At 16.4% G+C, this 13,314-nt stretch overlaps 2 protein-coding genes across 2 annotated transcripts, besides 20 other annotated features; one reads left to right on the plus strand and one right to left on the minus strand. All coding sequences in view use genetic code 6, as the record gives it.

The window, feature by feature from the left end:
* The first annotated feature begins 257 nt into the window (after nucleotides 1-257).
* Nucleotides 258-307: a microsatellite.
* Nucleotides 308-2,449: 2,142 nt separating this feature from the next.
* Nucleotides 2,450-2,499: a microsatellite.
* A 54-nt stretch (nucleotides 2,500-2,553) lies between these two features.
* Nucleotides 2,554-2,588: a microsatellite.
* A 335-nt stretch (nucleotides 2,589-2,923) lies between these two features.
* Nucleotides 2,924-2,959: a microsatellite.
* A 649-nt stretch (nucleotides 2,960-3,608) lies between these two features.
* IMG5_184400 (hypothetical protein) lies at nucleotides 3,609-5,159 on the plus strand (the record flags this gene model as incomplete). Its single annotated transcript, XM_004027334.1, has 3 exons — nucleotides 3,609-4,005; nucleotides 4,940-5,044; nucleotides 5,140-5,159. The coding sequence occupies 3 exons, from the start codon at nucleotides 3,609-3,611 to the stop codon at nucleotides 5,157-5,159; spliced, it is 522 nt and encodes a 173-aa protein (XP_004027383.1).
* Nucleotides 3,731-3,945: a microsatellite.
* Nucleotides 4,944-5,022: a microsatellite.
* Nucleotides 5,160-5,307: 148 nt separating the features above from the next.
* Nucleotides 5,308-5,586: a microsatellite.
* Nucleotides 5,308-5,591: a microsatellite.
* Nucleotides 5,339-5,379: a microsatellite.
* Nucleotides 5,404-5,586: a microsatellite.
* A 613-nt stretch (nucleotides 5,592-6,204) lies between the features above and the next one.
* Nucleotides 6,205-6,239: a microsatellite.
* Nucleotides 6,240-6,261: 22 nt separating this feature from the next.
* Nucleotides 6,262-6,304: a microsatellite.
* Nucleotides 6,305-7,367: 1,063 nt separating this feature from the next.
* Nucleotides 7,368-7,504: a microsatellite.
* Nucleotides 7,457-7,504: a microsatellite.
* Nucleotides 7,505-8,585: 1,081 nt separating this feature from the next.
* IMG5_184410 (phospholipid-translocating p-type flippase family protein, putative) lies at nucleotides 8,586-12,877 on the minus strand (the record flags this gene model as incomplete). The annotated part of the gene is made up of 10 exons (XM_004027335.1): nucleotides 8,586-9,054; nucleotides 9,160-9,238; nucleotides 9,326-9,398; nucleotides 9,449-10,768; nucleotides 10,806-10,890; nucleotides 10,937-11,072; nucleotides 11,128-11,370; nucleotides 11,649-12,363; nucleotides 12,407-12,559; nucleotides 12,632-12,877. 10 exons carry the CDS (start codon nucleotides 12,875-12,877, stop codon nucleotides 8,586-8,588), a joined length of 3,519 nt encoding a protein of 1,172 aa, XP_004027384.1.
* Nucleotides 9,066-9,097: a microsatellite.
* Nucleotides 12,878-13,031: 154 nt separating the features above from the next.
* Nucleotides 13,032-13,070: a microsatellite.
* A 115-nt stretch (nucleotides 13,071-13,185) lies between these two features.
* Nucleotides 13,186-13,270: a microsatellite.
* Nucleotides 13,188-13,257: a microsatellite.
* Nucleotides 13,189-13,256: a microsatellite.
* Nucleotides 13,201-13,274: a microsatellite.
* Nucleotides 13,275-13,314: the final 40 nt, after the last annotated feature.

Raw genomic sequence — 13,314 nt, forward strand, 5'->3', positions numbered from 1 at the left:
GTTAAATATAATAAAATTTAATTTAATGATTAAAGAATTTTTTTTAAAAAAATATTTGTAATATTAAATAAATGAAAGGTAATTAATATTAATTTAAATTTGATATTTTTTACAAAAACAAATAATTTTTTATTCATTTTATGATTAGAAATTATTATTTTATGAGAATTTTATATAAATTATTATAAAATAAATAAATTCTATATATATATATCTGTAATAAAATTTTATGATAATTATACTAATATACAATTGAATAATTTTATATTATATTTATTAATATTATAATATATTTATTATTTTATAAATACATATTAATAACAATATAATGAAAAATAAATATGAATTATTTAATTATATTGTATTTTTTTTTTAAATAGTATTACTTTTTTAATATATTTTAAAAATTCAGTAATTTTGTATTTATAAATGAAAATTTTAAATAAATTAAAAAATTATCATTTATATTTATGTTTTATATAAAAATTAATGAAATATAAATTTAATTTTATATAATTATAAAGGCATTTTAAAAGTAAAAAAAATCTATAGTCATATACACAAATAAATTAAAAATGCATTAATAAGATAATACGCTAAATGTAATTTATCGAAAAATCCGTTTTTCAATTTATTAATAATTAAAAATTTAAAATTTAAAAAGATCAAAGAAATTATTAAAATACCTATTTAAAATTAAAAAAATAGATATTATATGTACAGCTAATAATTTGTTTAATTGATAAAATATATACCTTTTTTGAGAAATACCATTAAAATCCTGAGAATTTTAATTTAGCTTATTTATGATATAGTCTATAAAATTTTAATTTTTTTACAAAGAATAAACTATATTTAATGAAAATTATTTATCAAAAAGATTTTATAATATAATCTATGTAAAAGCAGTAGTATATTAGACTGAATTAATTGAAGGTTCTGAATTGGAAATTTAATAATACTTAGAAAAGAAATACTTTTAACATGTAATATATTATTAGAGTGATATTTTTGCCTTTGTCCCTTATAAATAATAGAATTAATTGAAATATTGAAAAAACACAGATAAATAATAAAATTAAGTTAGGGTTTTTAATTATATTTATTAAAAAAGAATTTTATCTAATTATATTATTTTAAAATATATAGTTTTAAATTTCTATTAATTTATTATAATTAAATCTAATTTCTGCTTTATTAAAGATTTTTTATAATTTTTTTTTTTCTTAAATTTGGTCAATTATATTCAAAAAAAAAAGTTAGATGGTTCAATTTAAAATATTAATTTTTGTTTTTTCGATAAATATGTTAAAAAAAAATATTTAATTTACTTTAAATATACTTTATTAACATATTATTGGCTTTTATATTTTTTAATTTTTCTGTATTTTTATAATTCAATCAAAAAATAAAAAAAGTGTGAAATAAACGAGTCAATTCCTTTTTTTATTTATAAATTTAGTTTAAAATAAAAAAAATATATCATATATATCTTTTTTTATTTATAAAATTTATAATTAAATCAATTTAAAATAAAAAATTAATGAAAAAAATAATATCAATAAAATTAAATATTAAATATTTAGAAATATTAATCCTTTATTATTATCAAACATTCAATATATAAATTTAACTAATATTAAAATATTACAAAATATTAAATTATTAAAAGAAATTATTTAAATTATTTTATTTGATTTGCATATAATTTTTTATTTTAAAAATTATTATAATAACATATCTTTTAATTTGATTTAAAAATTTATAAATATTTTAAAAGAAAACATTAAATACAATAATAAACTTGATTTCATGAATAAAGATGAAGAAACTTAAGAAAAACAAGATTAATACTTAAATATCTTGTAAATGTATTAATTATTAGAAATTAAACTTAATAAATTTTGAGAAAGTCACAAATAAGAAATAGAAAAATTAGAAGAAAAAATTAATATTTAAAGTTAATAAATAGAAAAAGTAAAATTCTATATTTAATATTATCTTTTGTTTAATCTTTATTTATATAAAGTTAAGAACTTAATAAAATAGTGATCATAAAATTTAATCTGATAATAATTTAAAAAATTTTATCTGTGAAAAAGTATGGAAATATATATCTCAAGGATCTTGGAATAATAATATAATATAGTTTTGCAATGGTTTTTATATTAATCATACTGAAAAAAAAATATATCAATATTACATTAAAAATGAAATTATATTTTGTTAAAGAAATGATAATGATTACAATGCTCAACTGGATAAAGATAATACCCTTAAAGTTTATTATCCCTTAAAAGGTTGGTATGTAAAAATGGAAAGAGTTAAATGATTAATATTAATTCATAATAAAATTAAATATTTAATTAAATAATTTAAATAAAAATATATTATATATTAAAAATAGTAAAATTAAAATTATTTTTAATTAAAATAACTATTTTAATATTATAATAAAATACTTATATATAATTAAATATTATATTTAATTAAAATATTTTTTTTTTTATATTTATCAAAAGTTTTAAATTTATATAATTTATACTTCATTTATTATAATAAAAATAAAATTTATAAAAAAAAAAAAACGTTATTAATAGAAGATAACTATGTTTTATATATTGCTAATAACTTTAATTATATCTATTATAAATAAATTTATCATTAAAAAAATACATTAAATTAAAGAATATTAAAAAAAAAAAAAAATTCAATAAAATTAAACAATCAAATAATAAAAATTAAAAAAAATAAAATATAATTTTATTAAAATTAATAATAAAATAAAAATATGTCTGACGAATAGTAATCTCAGCTTCCTTAATTCGGTTATTAAAAAGAACATTAAGCTCAATAAAAGGAAGAATACATCTAATTACCTTATACACCTCCTCGAAAGAATCCTTAAAATATTAATATATAATAATAAAATAATAGTAATTAATAAAATAATTCTAATAAAACAACAATACATACAATAAATAATAGCAAGTTACGTTCATAAACTCCATCTGGTCTTTCAACATAAAAGTAGTAGCAATAAGGGATAAAAACATCACCAATCTTATAAGAAAATATGGTAATTTATAATAAAGCTTTAGATTCAGTAGCAATATTAGGAAACGAATTTGAGCATACAATAAAAGCTTTTGCAAATGTATAAGAAGAGCTCATAGAATGGAGAGATAAGTACTAATAATTAGCTTTAACTTATGAAGAGTAAATTGAAAATGAAAAAATTAATAATTTATAGAATTAATATAAAATGGAATAGGCATAAATGGAAATAGAAAAACTTTATTCTGTAGTAAATGATGTAAATACAAGATTAAATTTAAATAAATTCCAAATAAAGACATTAGAATTAAAATGTTCAGATTATGCAGTCCAAATGAAGACTTTGTCAGATTAAATAATTTAACTATAAAAAGAAAATGCAAATTTAAACAAAAATTTAGAAGATAAGCAACAAACTTTAATGTAATAATTAGAAAATATTGAATAATTACAATTATTTAATTAATAATAAGAAGATGAGCTTATTGATATTAAAAAATTACTAGGAGTCGTTGAAAATAATATTGATTAAATTGATAATGAAATAAGTGATGGAATAAGCAACTCTCTTAAAAGTACTTTAAAAAATAAATCGGAAAAAAGTAATTAAAATACTATTTAAAAAATTTAATCAATTTAATCAATATAATAGTAATCAATTGAATAAATTGAGTAATAATAATAATAATAATAATAATAATAATAATAATAATAATAATAATAATAATAATCATAATAATCATAATAATAATAATCATAATCATAATAATAATAATCATAATAATCATAATTATAAGATTAATTACAATTATAATCATAAAAATAAATATAATAATTATCCTAATAATAATTATAATAATAATCTTAATAATAATCATAATAATAATATAAAAACGAATAATCTTAAAATTATTAATTTTCATAATAACCATTATAAAAAACTCTTTAGTAACCTTTACAAAAATCATTTAAATAATTTTAATTACAAGAAGAAGATTTAAATAATAATCAAAATATATAAAAAGACATTATAAAATCTTAGGATTTAAAAAAATTCTAATAATAAAAACAATAAGATATTAGCAAATCTTAATAATAAGAAGCATAAATTGATAATAACATAGAAATGGAAGAATACTATTCAGATGAAGAATATTCCGAATATGAAGATGTTTATTTTGATTAAAGTTAATAAATATAAGAGGAAATAGAATAATTAGCATTTTCAAATAAAAAATAATTATATTCTGAATTAAAGTAGCCAAATATAAAGGCAATTTATAAAGATGAATTTCAAGATTAATTATAGGACAATTATGATGAGGAAGAAGAAGATTTATAATTACAAATAGATTAATATAAATAAAAAGTCTAAGAAAATTAAATATAAACATCTCAGAATTAAATTCTATCTCAAACAAAATAAGAATAATCATTTTAATCAATAATAAGCGAGCCATATTAGGAAATCTAACAATAGACAACATAATAAAAATAAAAAAACGATAATGATATAACACAAAAAAAAATTAAAAAAAAAAAGAAGAAGATAAAAATAAAGATGCAGATTAATATGAAATTAAAAACAAAGATATAAATGAGCATGATGATAAAAATGAAGATGAAGATGTAGATGAAAATGAAGAAAATATATAAGATCAAATAAACTCATATTTAGAAAAAAGAAGTAACTTTTCATCTTAATAATAAATCTAATAATAAGATGATGATAAAATTATATTTGTTGATAAATCATAGAAATAATAATAAAATAAAGATATGTCTCAATAAAAATAAAAAGAAAGTAATTATAATTCTTTATAATAATAATAAAAAATATTTGTAAAATCAAAAAAAATAATTTCATAATCTTAAAGCGGAGATATTAATAATAATAATAATAATAATAATAATAATAATAATAATAATAATAATAATAATAAAAATTAATAATATAATCATAATTAGTCTTAAAATTAAGATTAAAGTATTAATATACTTTTTAATTAATAATATGATAAAAATAAAAATAATAGTCAACAAAATTTAAATGTTAAATAAAGTTCTATATAAAAATAATAGTATTAAAATTTAAAAAATGAACCATAGTAAATTTAAATATAATAATAAAAAATAATTTAATAAATTATGATTTAAATAATGAAACTAACGTAAATAAATAACTTGAAAAATAATATGAGATAAAAAAACAAGATAATCAAAATGAAATATTATATAATTAAAATTAAAAATATTAATAGTAATAATTATAAATAAAACAATAATAGTAATAGTATTAATTATAATAATAAAATTATTAATAACATATATAAAAAATAAAGCAAAAATAATAATAATAATAATAATAATAATAATAATAGTAATAATAGTAATAATAGTAATAATAATAATTATTGTAATAATAGTAATAAAAGTAATAATAGTAATAATAGTAATAATAGTAATAATAGTAATAAGATTAATAAGATTAATAAGAGTAATAATAATAATAATAATAATAGTAATAATTATAAACATTTTCTCGTTCTTTATAAACTAGTTTATTATAATAAAAACATCAACCTATTTTCATTAGTTAAAGTTACAATTAAAATTAAATTCTACCTTTTAATAATTTTATTTAATAAATAAATTAATAAGATTAAAATTAAAATAAGACTAAACTATTAACATCTATTAAAAGTCAATAAGAAATAAATATTTTTAATTATAAAAATCAATATTAAGTTTTACAAAAAGACGATTAAATTATTAATAATAATAATAAAAGTTTTATAAATCTTGAACAAACTATATAAAATTTAGAAAAAAACATTAAAATTATTTAATAACCTCATTATTTAAATGAAAAAAATGCATAAAAAAATAATTAATTAGAAAATAATATCCAAAACTCAATAAATATGCAAAAAACTTCATAAGTATAAGATTAAGAAAGTATTCCAATAAAAAGCCATTAACAAAGTATTTCTTCGCATACTATAAGGGTATTAAAAAAAAGATAAGTAAAAAAACTAAGACCAAAAATGTAAGAATCTCAAGTTAAAACAAAGCTTCCTGAAGATTATGATTAATAAGAATAAGAAGATAAAATTAAAAAATATAAAAATTAAAAATAAATTGATACTTAAAATTAATAATAACCTTAAAATTAATAATAATAAACTTAATTGCAATAACCAGAATAAAACTAATAATAAAAATAATTATAAAATTAATAAGTAAATATATAAAATATATTAAATAAAACACTATTTTAGGAAACCAAATAAACATCAAATGATTAAAGTATTTAAGGTTCTAATTAGAGCTAATTATAAAAATTAGGAGTAAGTTAAGAAATAAAAAGCATAAATAATTCAATAAGAAAATCAATAATGAATACAAATTTTCAAGCAGGTGATATGTTATCAAAGGTTGTTTAATTAAAGAATATTTTAGCAGATAAATAATAAGAATGCAAAGAATTAGAATAGAGGATAAAATAATAAGAAAATGCAATTCAAAATTTAAAAGAGGAAAATTAATAAATAATTCCTTTGAAAGTATGTTTGAAATAAAAGCAAGAAGAATTTTAAGAAAAAATAGAATTTAAAATATAATAAATAGAGGAATTACACTAAAACTATAAAAAATCAATTATTTAATTATAATTAGAAAAAGAAAATATAGCATAAATCAATATTGCATTAACTAAATAATGTCAAGCTTATGACGGAGAATTATAATAAATAGAAGATGAAAAATAAAACGAAATTAGAGAATTGATTTCAGTAAACGAGAATATGTAAAAACTCAGTGAAGATATAATAAAAGAAAAGGATGAATTAAGAAAATAATATATTAGCTTAAAAGAAGAATTGGTTAAAAAATCGAATTAAGAGATGTATTTATAAAAAGAACTATAGGACCAAAATAATGTCGTTAAAACCTAAATTTAAGAAATTGAAATGTGGAAACTAAAATATAAAAATCTTAAAAAAGAAGTTAATGGACTTAAATAATAATTTGATATGTACAAAAAGCAAGTTCTAAAAGATTTATAAAATTAACTTACTGAAAAATCTATAAATTTTAACCAAATCATTCATAATATTAAAAACAACTTCGAAGATTAAGATTCTGGATTCTAGAGCGTTAAAAATCTAATTATTCAATAAGATGAATAATAAAATATTTCACATCAAAAAGATAGTGATGAAATATCTTTAATGGATAGTGTTTTCTAAAAACTCAATCAAATAAAAGGTCAAGATAAAGATTAATAAGAAAATTTAATTTCTTCATTTTAATAATATTAATAATAATAATATTCACAATAATATGAAAAAAAATAAAATTAACAATAATAATTGCAATATAAATAATAACTGTAAATATAATAATAATAATAATAATAATAATAATAATAATAATAATAATAATATGTTTAATAATAACTTTAATATTAATAAGGATAATAATATACTCCACCTCCTGCTTAACAATAACAAAAATCATCGCATACGCCTCCACATTAGGAGTATGCTACATAAAACTAATAATAATAATTGCTATATCCTTAGTAATTGCAATAATAATCTTATTAATTATAATAACAAATTCCTCCTTATTAATAATAACTATAATAGACATCTTAATCTTAACAATAAAAATAAAATCCCTAAATAGTTTAATAATAATAACTTACATCATAATATTAACAATCATATGTACCTGGATATTAAATTTAATAACCTTATAGTTTACAAAACTAATAACTCCCATAATAATCTTAATAATAATAATATATGCATAATACTTTAGGATAATAATAACCTTAAAAAATAAACAATGATAGTTTTTATTCTTAGCAAGGTTAAGAATAAATTAGTGAATTATAGATTTAAAAACTAATTATATTGTAAGGATAATATTAAAGTGCATTAGATAGAGTTAGTTCTGTTTCTCCTTAAAAAAAATTATGATTTAGAATAAAAAATTTGAATATATATAAATTATTAGACTAAATTTAAATTAAATACTAAATAGTAAATAGTAATATTATAATATATTAATTTTATTATAAAAAATTTTATTATTAATTATTTATTTATATATATTATTAATGATAATTAAACTTTTATTAATTATTTTATATATTTGTTTATGATATGTTAAAATATAAATATAAATATTTATATATTTATTTTATTTTATTATGTAATAAATAATTAATTATATTAAATTGTGATTTCATTGATTTGTCATTATTTTTTTTAATTTTGTATTATAACTTTTTATTATTAAATTTATATATTATTTTAATTTCATTAAAAAAAATTAATATACTATAGTAACATATAATATCAAAAATAAATAATAAAAATATTAATCATATAATTGTAATATATATTTTTCTTATAAAATTTATATTTAAGTTTCAATGATAAAATTTTATTACTCAAACTATTTTTATTTTGTTTACATTTCAAGCATTAATTTTATCATATTTAACTTATTTAGTATCATCTTATTCCTAATTTTTCTTAAATCCTATTTTAAATTTTATTTAAATATTTAAAAAATAAGTAAACATTACTTAAGAATAATAATAATGCTAAATCGAATAAAGAAGTAGCAGCAATAGCTAAAGCATTTCCTATATGGAAATTAGCTGTTTTAAATAATCTTTTATATAATTTTAAATAATATAAGTATTTATTTATTATATAAAAATATATTTAAATTAACCCTCTAAATAGGTAATAAATAGAAGAACTTTCTATATAAAACGAAAGAATTACTATTGTACATAAATATAATATCATAGAAAAAAAATTTATAAATATGCTTCCTATACTATGTTCAAAAGATATAATGAGTACTTTCATATTAGCATTTACAACTGCAAGCCCAAAAACCATTTAACCACTTTACCAAAAATCCATAACATAACCTGAGTTTTCAACAAAATTCATTTCAAGTGAATAATAACTAAAAGGCATAATAAATATTTTATAAATAAATGATTTATATATTTAGAAAAATAAATAACAAAAATATTAAAAATTATAATTATTCTTTTTTTATAATAGTTACCTAAAATAAGCTAGTATAAGTGATTGAAGTAAAGCATTAAAAAACCATCCCCAAAAAATTTTAGAATTAAATAAAACATCTATTGATTTAAAATATAATATAATTTTTTAATATTGAAAAAAATATATATATTTCAATATTTTATTTATTATAAATTATTAATTACGATCAATTCCTTATTTATAATAATTTTTTTAATTTTTAATTAAAGTTTTATAATCATATTCTTCATCTAAAATCTAAAAAAAAAATATTATATAGACTATTTTTATAAAAAAATAAAACATACTGCATAAATCATTATAGGTAAAGAAGCAAATAAAACATTAAATAGCTAATAAACAAAATTATCATAAAGAATTTATCCAGAAAACGAATTATTAAATGAATACCAAAACTAAGGTACAACAAGCACAATATTTTTAAAGAAATTAAAACAAATAAGTCTTGTGTTTCTTCTATAAGCTTCCCTTCCATAATAAAAAAGTAAATTCCTTAAAATTTTAAATTCTCCTATAGAATAATCACTAGCCCTTGCAGCCTATTTTTTTACCTTTAATATAAAAAAATTAAATAAAAAAAAAACCTATTATCCTTCCAAGCCTTTAATTCCGATTCCAACATGAGCTGCATTTATCATATTAACATCATTAGCCCCATCTCCAATAGCCAAAGTACAAACTCCAGCTTTACTATTTCTAACCATAGTGACGATTTGTTATTTTTATGTAGGAGTGACTCTACAACAAAGGACAGAAGTGCAATTATTAGTTATTTAAATTAATAACTCCCTAACTTCAAGAGAAAAACAATAAGTTAAAGCATCTCCTGCTATTATAAATACATTATTTTGACTTATTTCATTTTTTTAATTATTTTTTTATTATATTTCCTTTAAAATATCACTTAATCGTTTCTTCATTTCTTTTTCAGCCTCTTGCTCTTCTCCTTTTTTTACTTCTTTGTTTAATTTAACTATGTATTAGCACAAATCTTATGTTATTAATTTACATGAAAAACCTATATTTATTGCTGTTTCTACTTTATCACCTGTTAATACCCAGACTTTAATACCACTCTCTTTTAAAGCAAATATTGTTTCTCCTACTTAATCTTATAATTTATCTTCTATTGCTGTTGCACCTACCAAAATTAAATTTTATTCTAACTCGGCTTATACCATTGACATTTCTAATTCTCTGTTTGTTAGTGTAGTACATGCTTTATGGTATTTTTTTAGCCAGACATCATATTCTTATTAAGAAATTTCCCTTTCACATAATAGAAGTGTCCTTAATCCTATATTTCCATAATCATCCAAATTCTATTTAGTTTTATCTACTTCTATTGAGTTTTTCTCATCCATTAATTTAAATAATACTGAATCTGCACCTTTACAAAATAACTTTATTTTACCTGTATCCAGTTCTTTTATTACTATTGATTAACGTTTTCTATCTGAATCAAATTCAAAGACATGAAGCTATAATACTTGTTTATCTATACCTTTATAATTATAGAGCATATTGTTTTCTAGATCTAGACCTCGATATTCAGCTCCACAATACCTTGCAAAATTTACTAGAGCAAGTTCATCAGGAGATGATGCCTTTTTTTATATGTCTTTTGTTATTTTTTTTTGTTACATTATATGTGTATTATAATTATCCATTTTCTGTTTTTTATTCTGTTATTACTGTATGGGTCAGTGCTAGAAATTCTATTGTTTTTCTATATTTTTTATTTATTTTTTAATAAATTTTTTTTTTTTATAAACTTTATGTATTTATGGTCTTTATGATTTTTATCGTTTAGTATATTAATAAAAATTTTATCACGGAAATCTACATTCGTTACTTTTGGAAATTAGCTTATGTTTTAAATATAATTTACATCGCCTTATTTTACTTCACCTATTTTTTTTTATTTATATATAATTTATTTATAATAGATTTTAAATTATCAAACCATATGATACGCCATTTATTGATATTTTTTTGAATTCCATTATGTTACATGTTAAAGTTCCTGTTTTATCTGAAAAAACATACTCTATTTAACCTAATTCTTCATTTAAATTTGAACTTTAAACTGTGGTAGGTGTTCTATTTAATTTACCCTTCTCATCATATTAATAAAAAGCCATATTTTCATCGTTTGCTATAATATAAGCTTATGCGAATTTTACCAATTCTAATGTCACAAGTAAAGCTAAATTATATTTAAAAAAATAAAAAATAAATTTAGTAATAAAAATTTTAAAGTATGTTTTTATTGTTTTAAAAATATTATTCAGCTTTATTTAGTCTCATTTTTTTCAATTGAGAAAAACTAATATTTGATTTTTAAGAAAATAAGTAAAAATTTTAAAAACAAAGCATTTTTTTTATTTTTAAATCAAAAATTAATTTTAGAAGAAGAAAAAATAAGAGAAAAAATATGAATAATATTCTTAATGATAAATATAATAATAATAATAATAAAAAAACATATGGGAACGAAATTGTTAAAAAGAAGAATCCAATTTCCAAATCGAACTAAAAAATTGTAATAATTAGCATTTTCTTCAACACTATTTTTAATAATATACAAATAATCCAAATCACCAGAATTTTCATTATACCAAATCATATAATACAATCCACAGAAAATGCATATAACAATTTAAACTAAAAAAATAACAATAATTTATCTCCCCATCATAATTTCCAATTAGCTTTTCTTTGATCTAGAACTAAAAGAATTCATCATAATTTTTGTCTCATGGCCTGTATAAGCAACTAAGCCCAAAACCCATTATGTATTTTTTAATTTACAGCCTCTTAAAAGAATATTATTATTATCAATAGATACTGTATTGCCATCTGCAAATTCCACAGTTCCTTAAAACTTGTATAAACTTTAATTTGGCAATTCATATTGAAATACTATTTATTATATTTCTGCTAAGTTAATTTAATTAATTTAATTTCCATAATAATTATATAAAGTTTTTTATGCATTTCTTTATTTCAAATTAGTTTCTCCGTCTAGCGATTTCGTTTCTATATAACACATTCCTTTAGGTTCTGATGTACTCAATATTAATAAATCTGCAGGAAACAATTCATTGTCTTATATTTTTACTATATTTCCTATATACAAATTTTTCCAATAACATTTACGGAATAAATTTTAACTAATATCAAAATTTAGTGATTCCCTCTTTTATTTATTTTATATTTTATCTACTATATAATTATTTTACATTATTTTCTTCATTATCTGATGCATGTCTTTTATAGTCTTCATAAAAATCTTTAAATGCAGTAACTATTATTATCACAAATAAAGGCAAAAATATTGTAGGAACTCCATCAGATGTTGATATCTAAGGAACCATTTATAGAAATCCACTTATCTATTTTTTATTTTTATAAAATATAAATTGTTTTAATTATTATTATATTTATTTTATTTTTTATTTGTTTACTAAAAAATATAAGTTTGCAATTTTCGTAAACTAAAAATATATATTTTTTGGTAAAAAATTAAAGTATGTGTATTTGCTTGTAGAAATACTATTATTTTTAATATTTTTATCAGGTCTATTTGAAGTTATTTTTCGATTTGTCGTTTTTGGTAAATTATCTTTACTTTTTAAGTTGTTATTGGCATATTAAAAATTAAAACCGAAATTTTAATTTATTTAACTATTTCGTTTGAATATTTTGGACATTCGATTTTTACTGCTTTTTCAAATAAGTTTTTATTTTTTAAATATATTGTATTGTGTATATTAATTTTTTTAAATATAAGTTTTTTTTATTAATATTAAAATTGCTTATTTATATAAATTTTTATAATTAATTTTTATTTAAAATATTTATGTAATATATATATATATATATATATTAATATATTTATATATAATTTTTACATTATATTTTTTCTTATTTTTCTGAAAAAATTATAATTTTATATATATAAATAAATAAATAATATAGATAAAATAGTATTTTATTTATATTTATAAAATATTAATTTAATTAAAATTAAATAATAAATAAAATTAAAAAAAATATTTAAAATAAAATAAAAAATAAATTTAAATAAAATCAAAATAATAATATAAAAATAATTATTGTGTTTGTAATTAAAAGATATATCTAATAA

The sequence above is a fragment of the Ichthyophthirius multifiliis genome, assembly GCF_000220395.1.
Source record: "Ichthyophthirius multifiliis unplaced genomic scaffold scaff_1120509251336, whole genome shotgun sequence".
Taxonomy (NCBI): Eukaryota; Ciliophora; class Oligohymenophorea; order Hymenostomatida; genus Ichthyophthirius; species Ichthyophthirius multifiliis.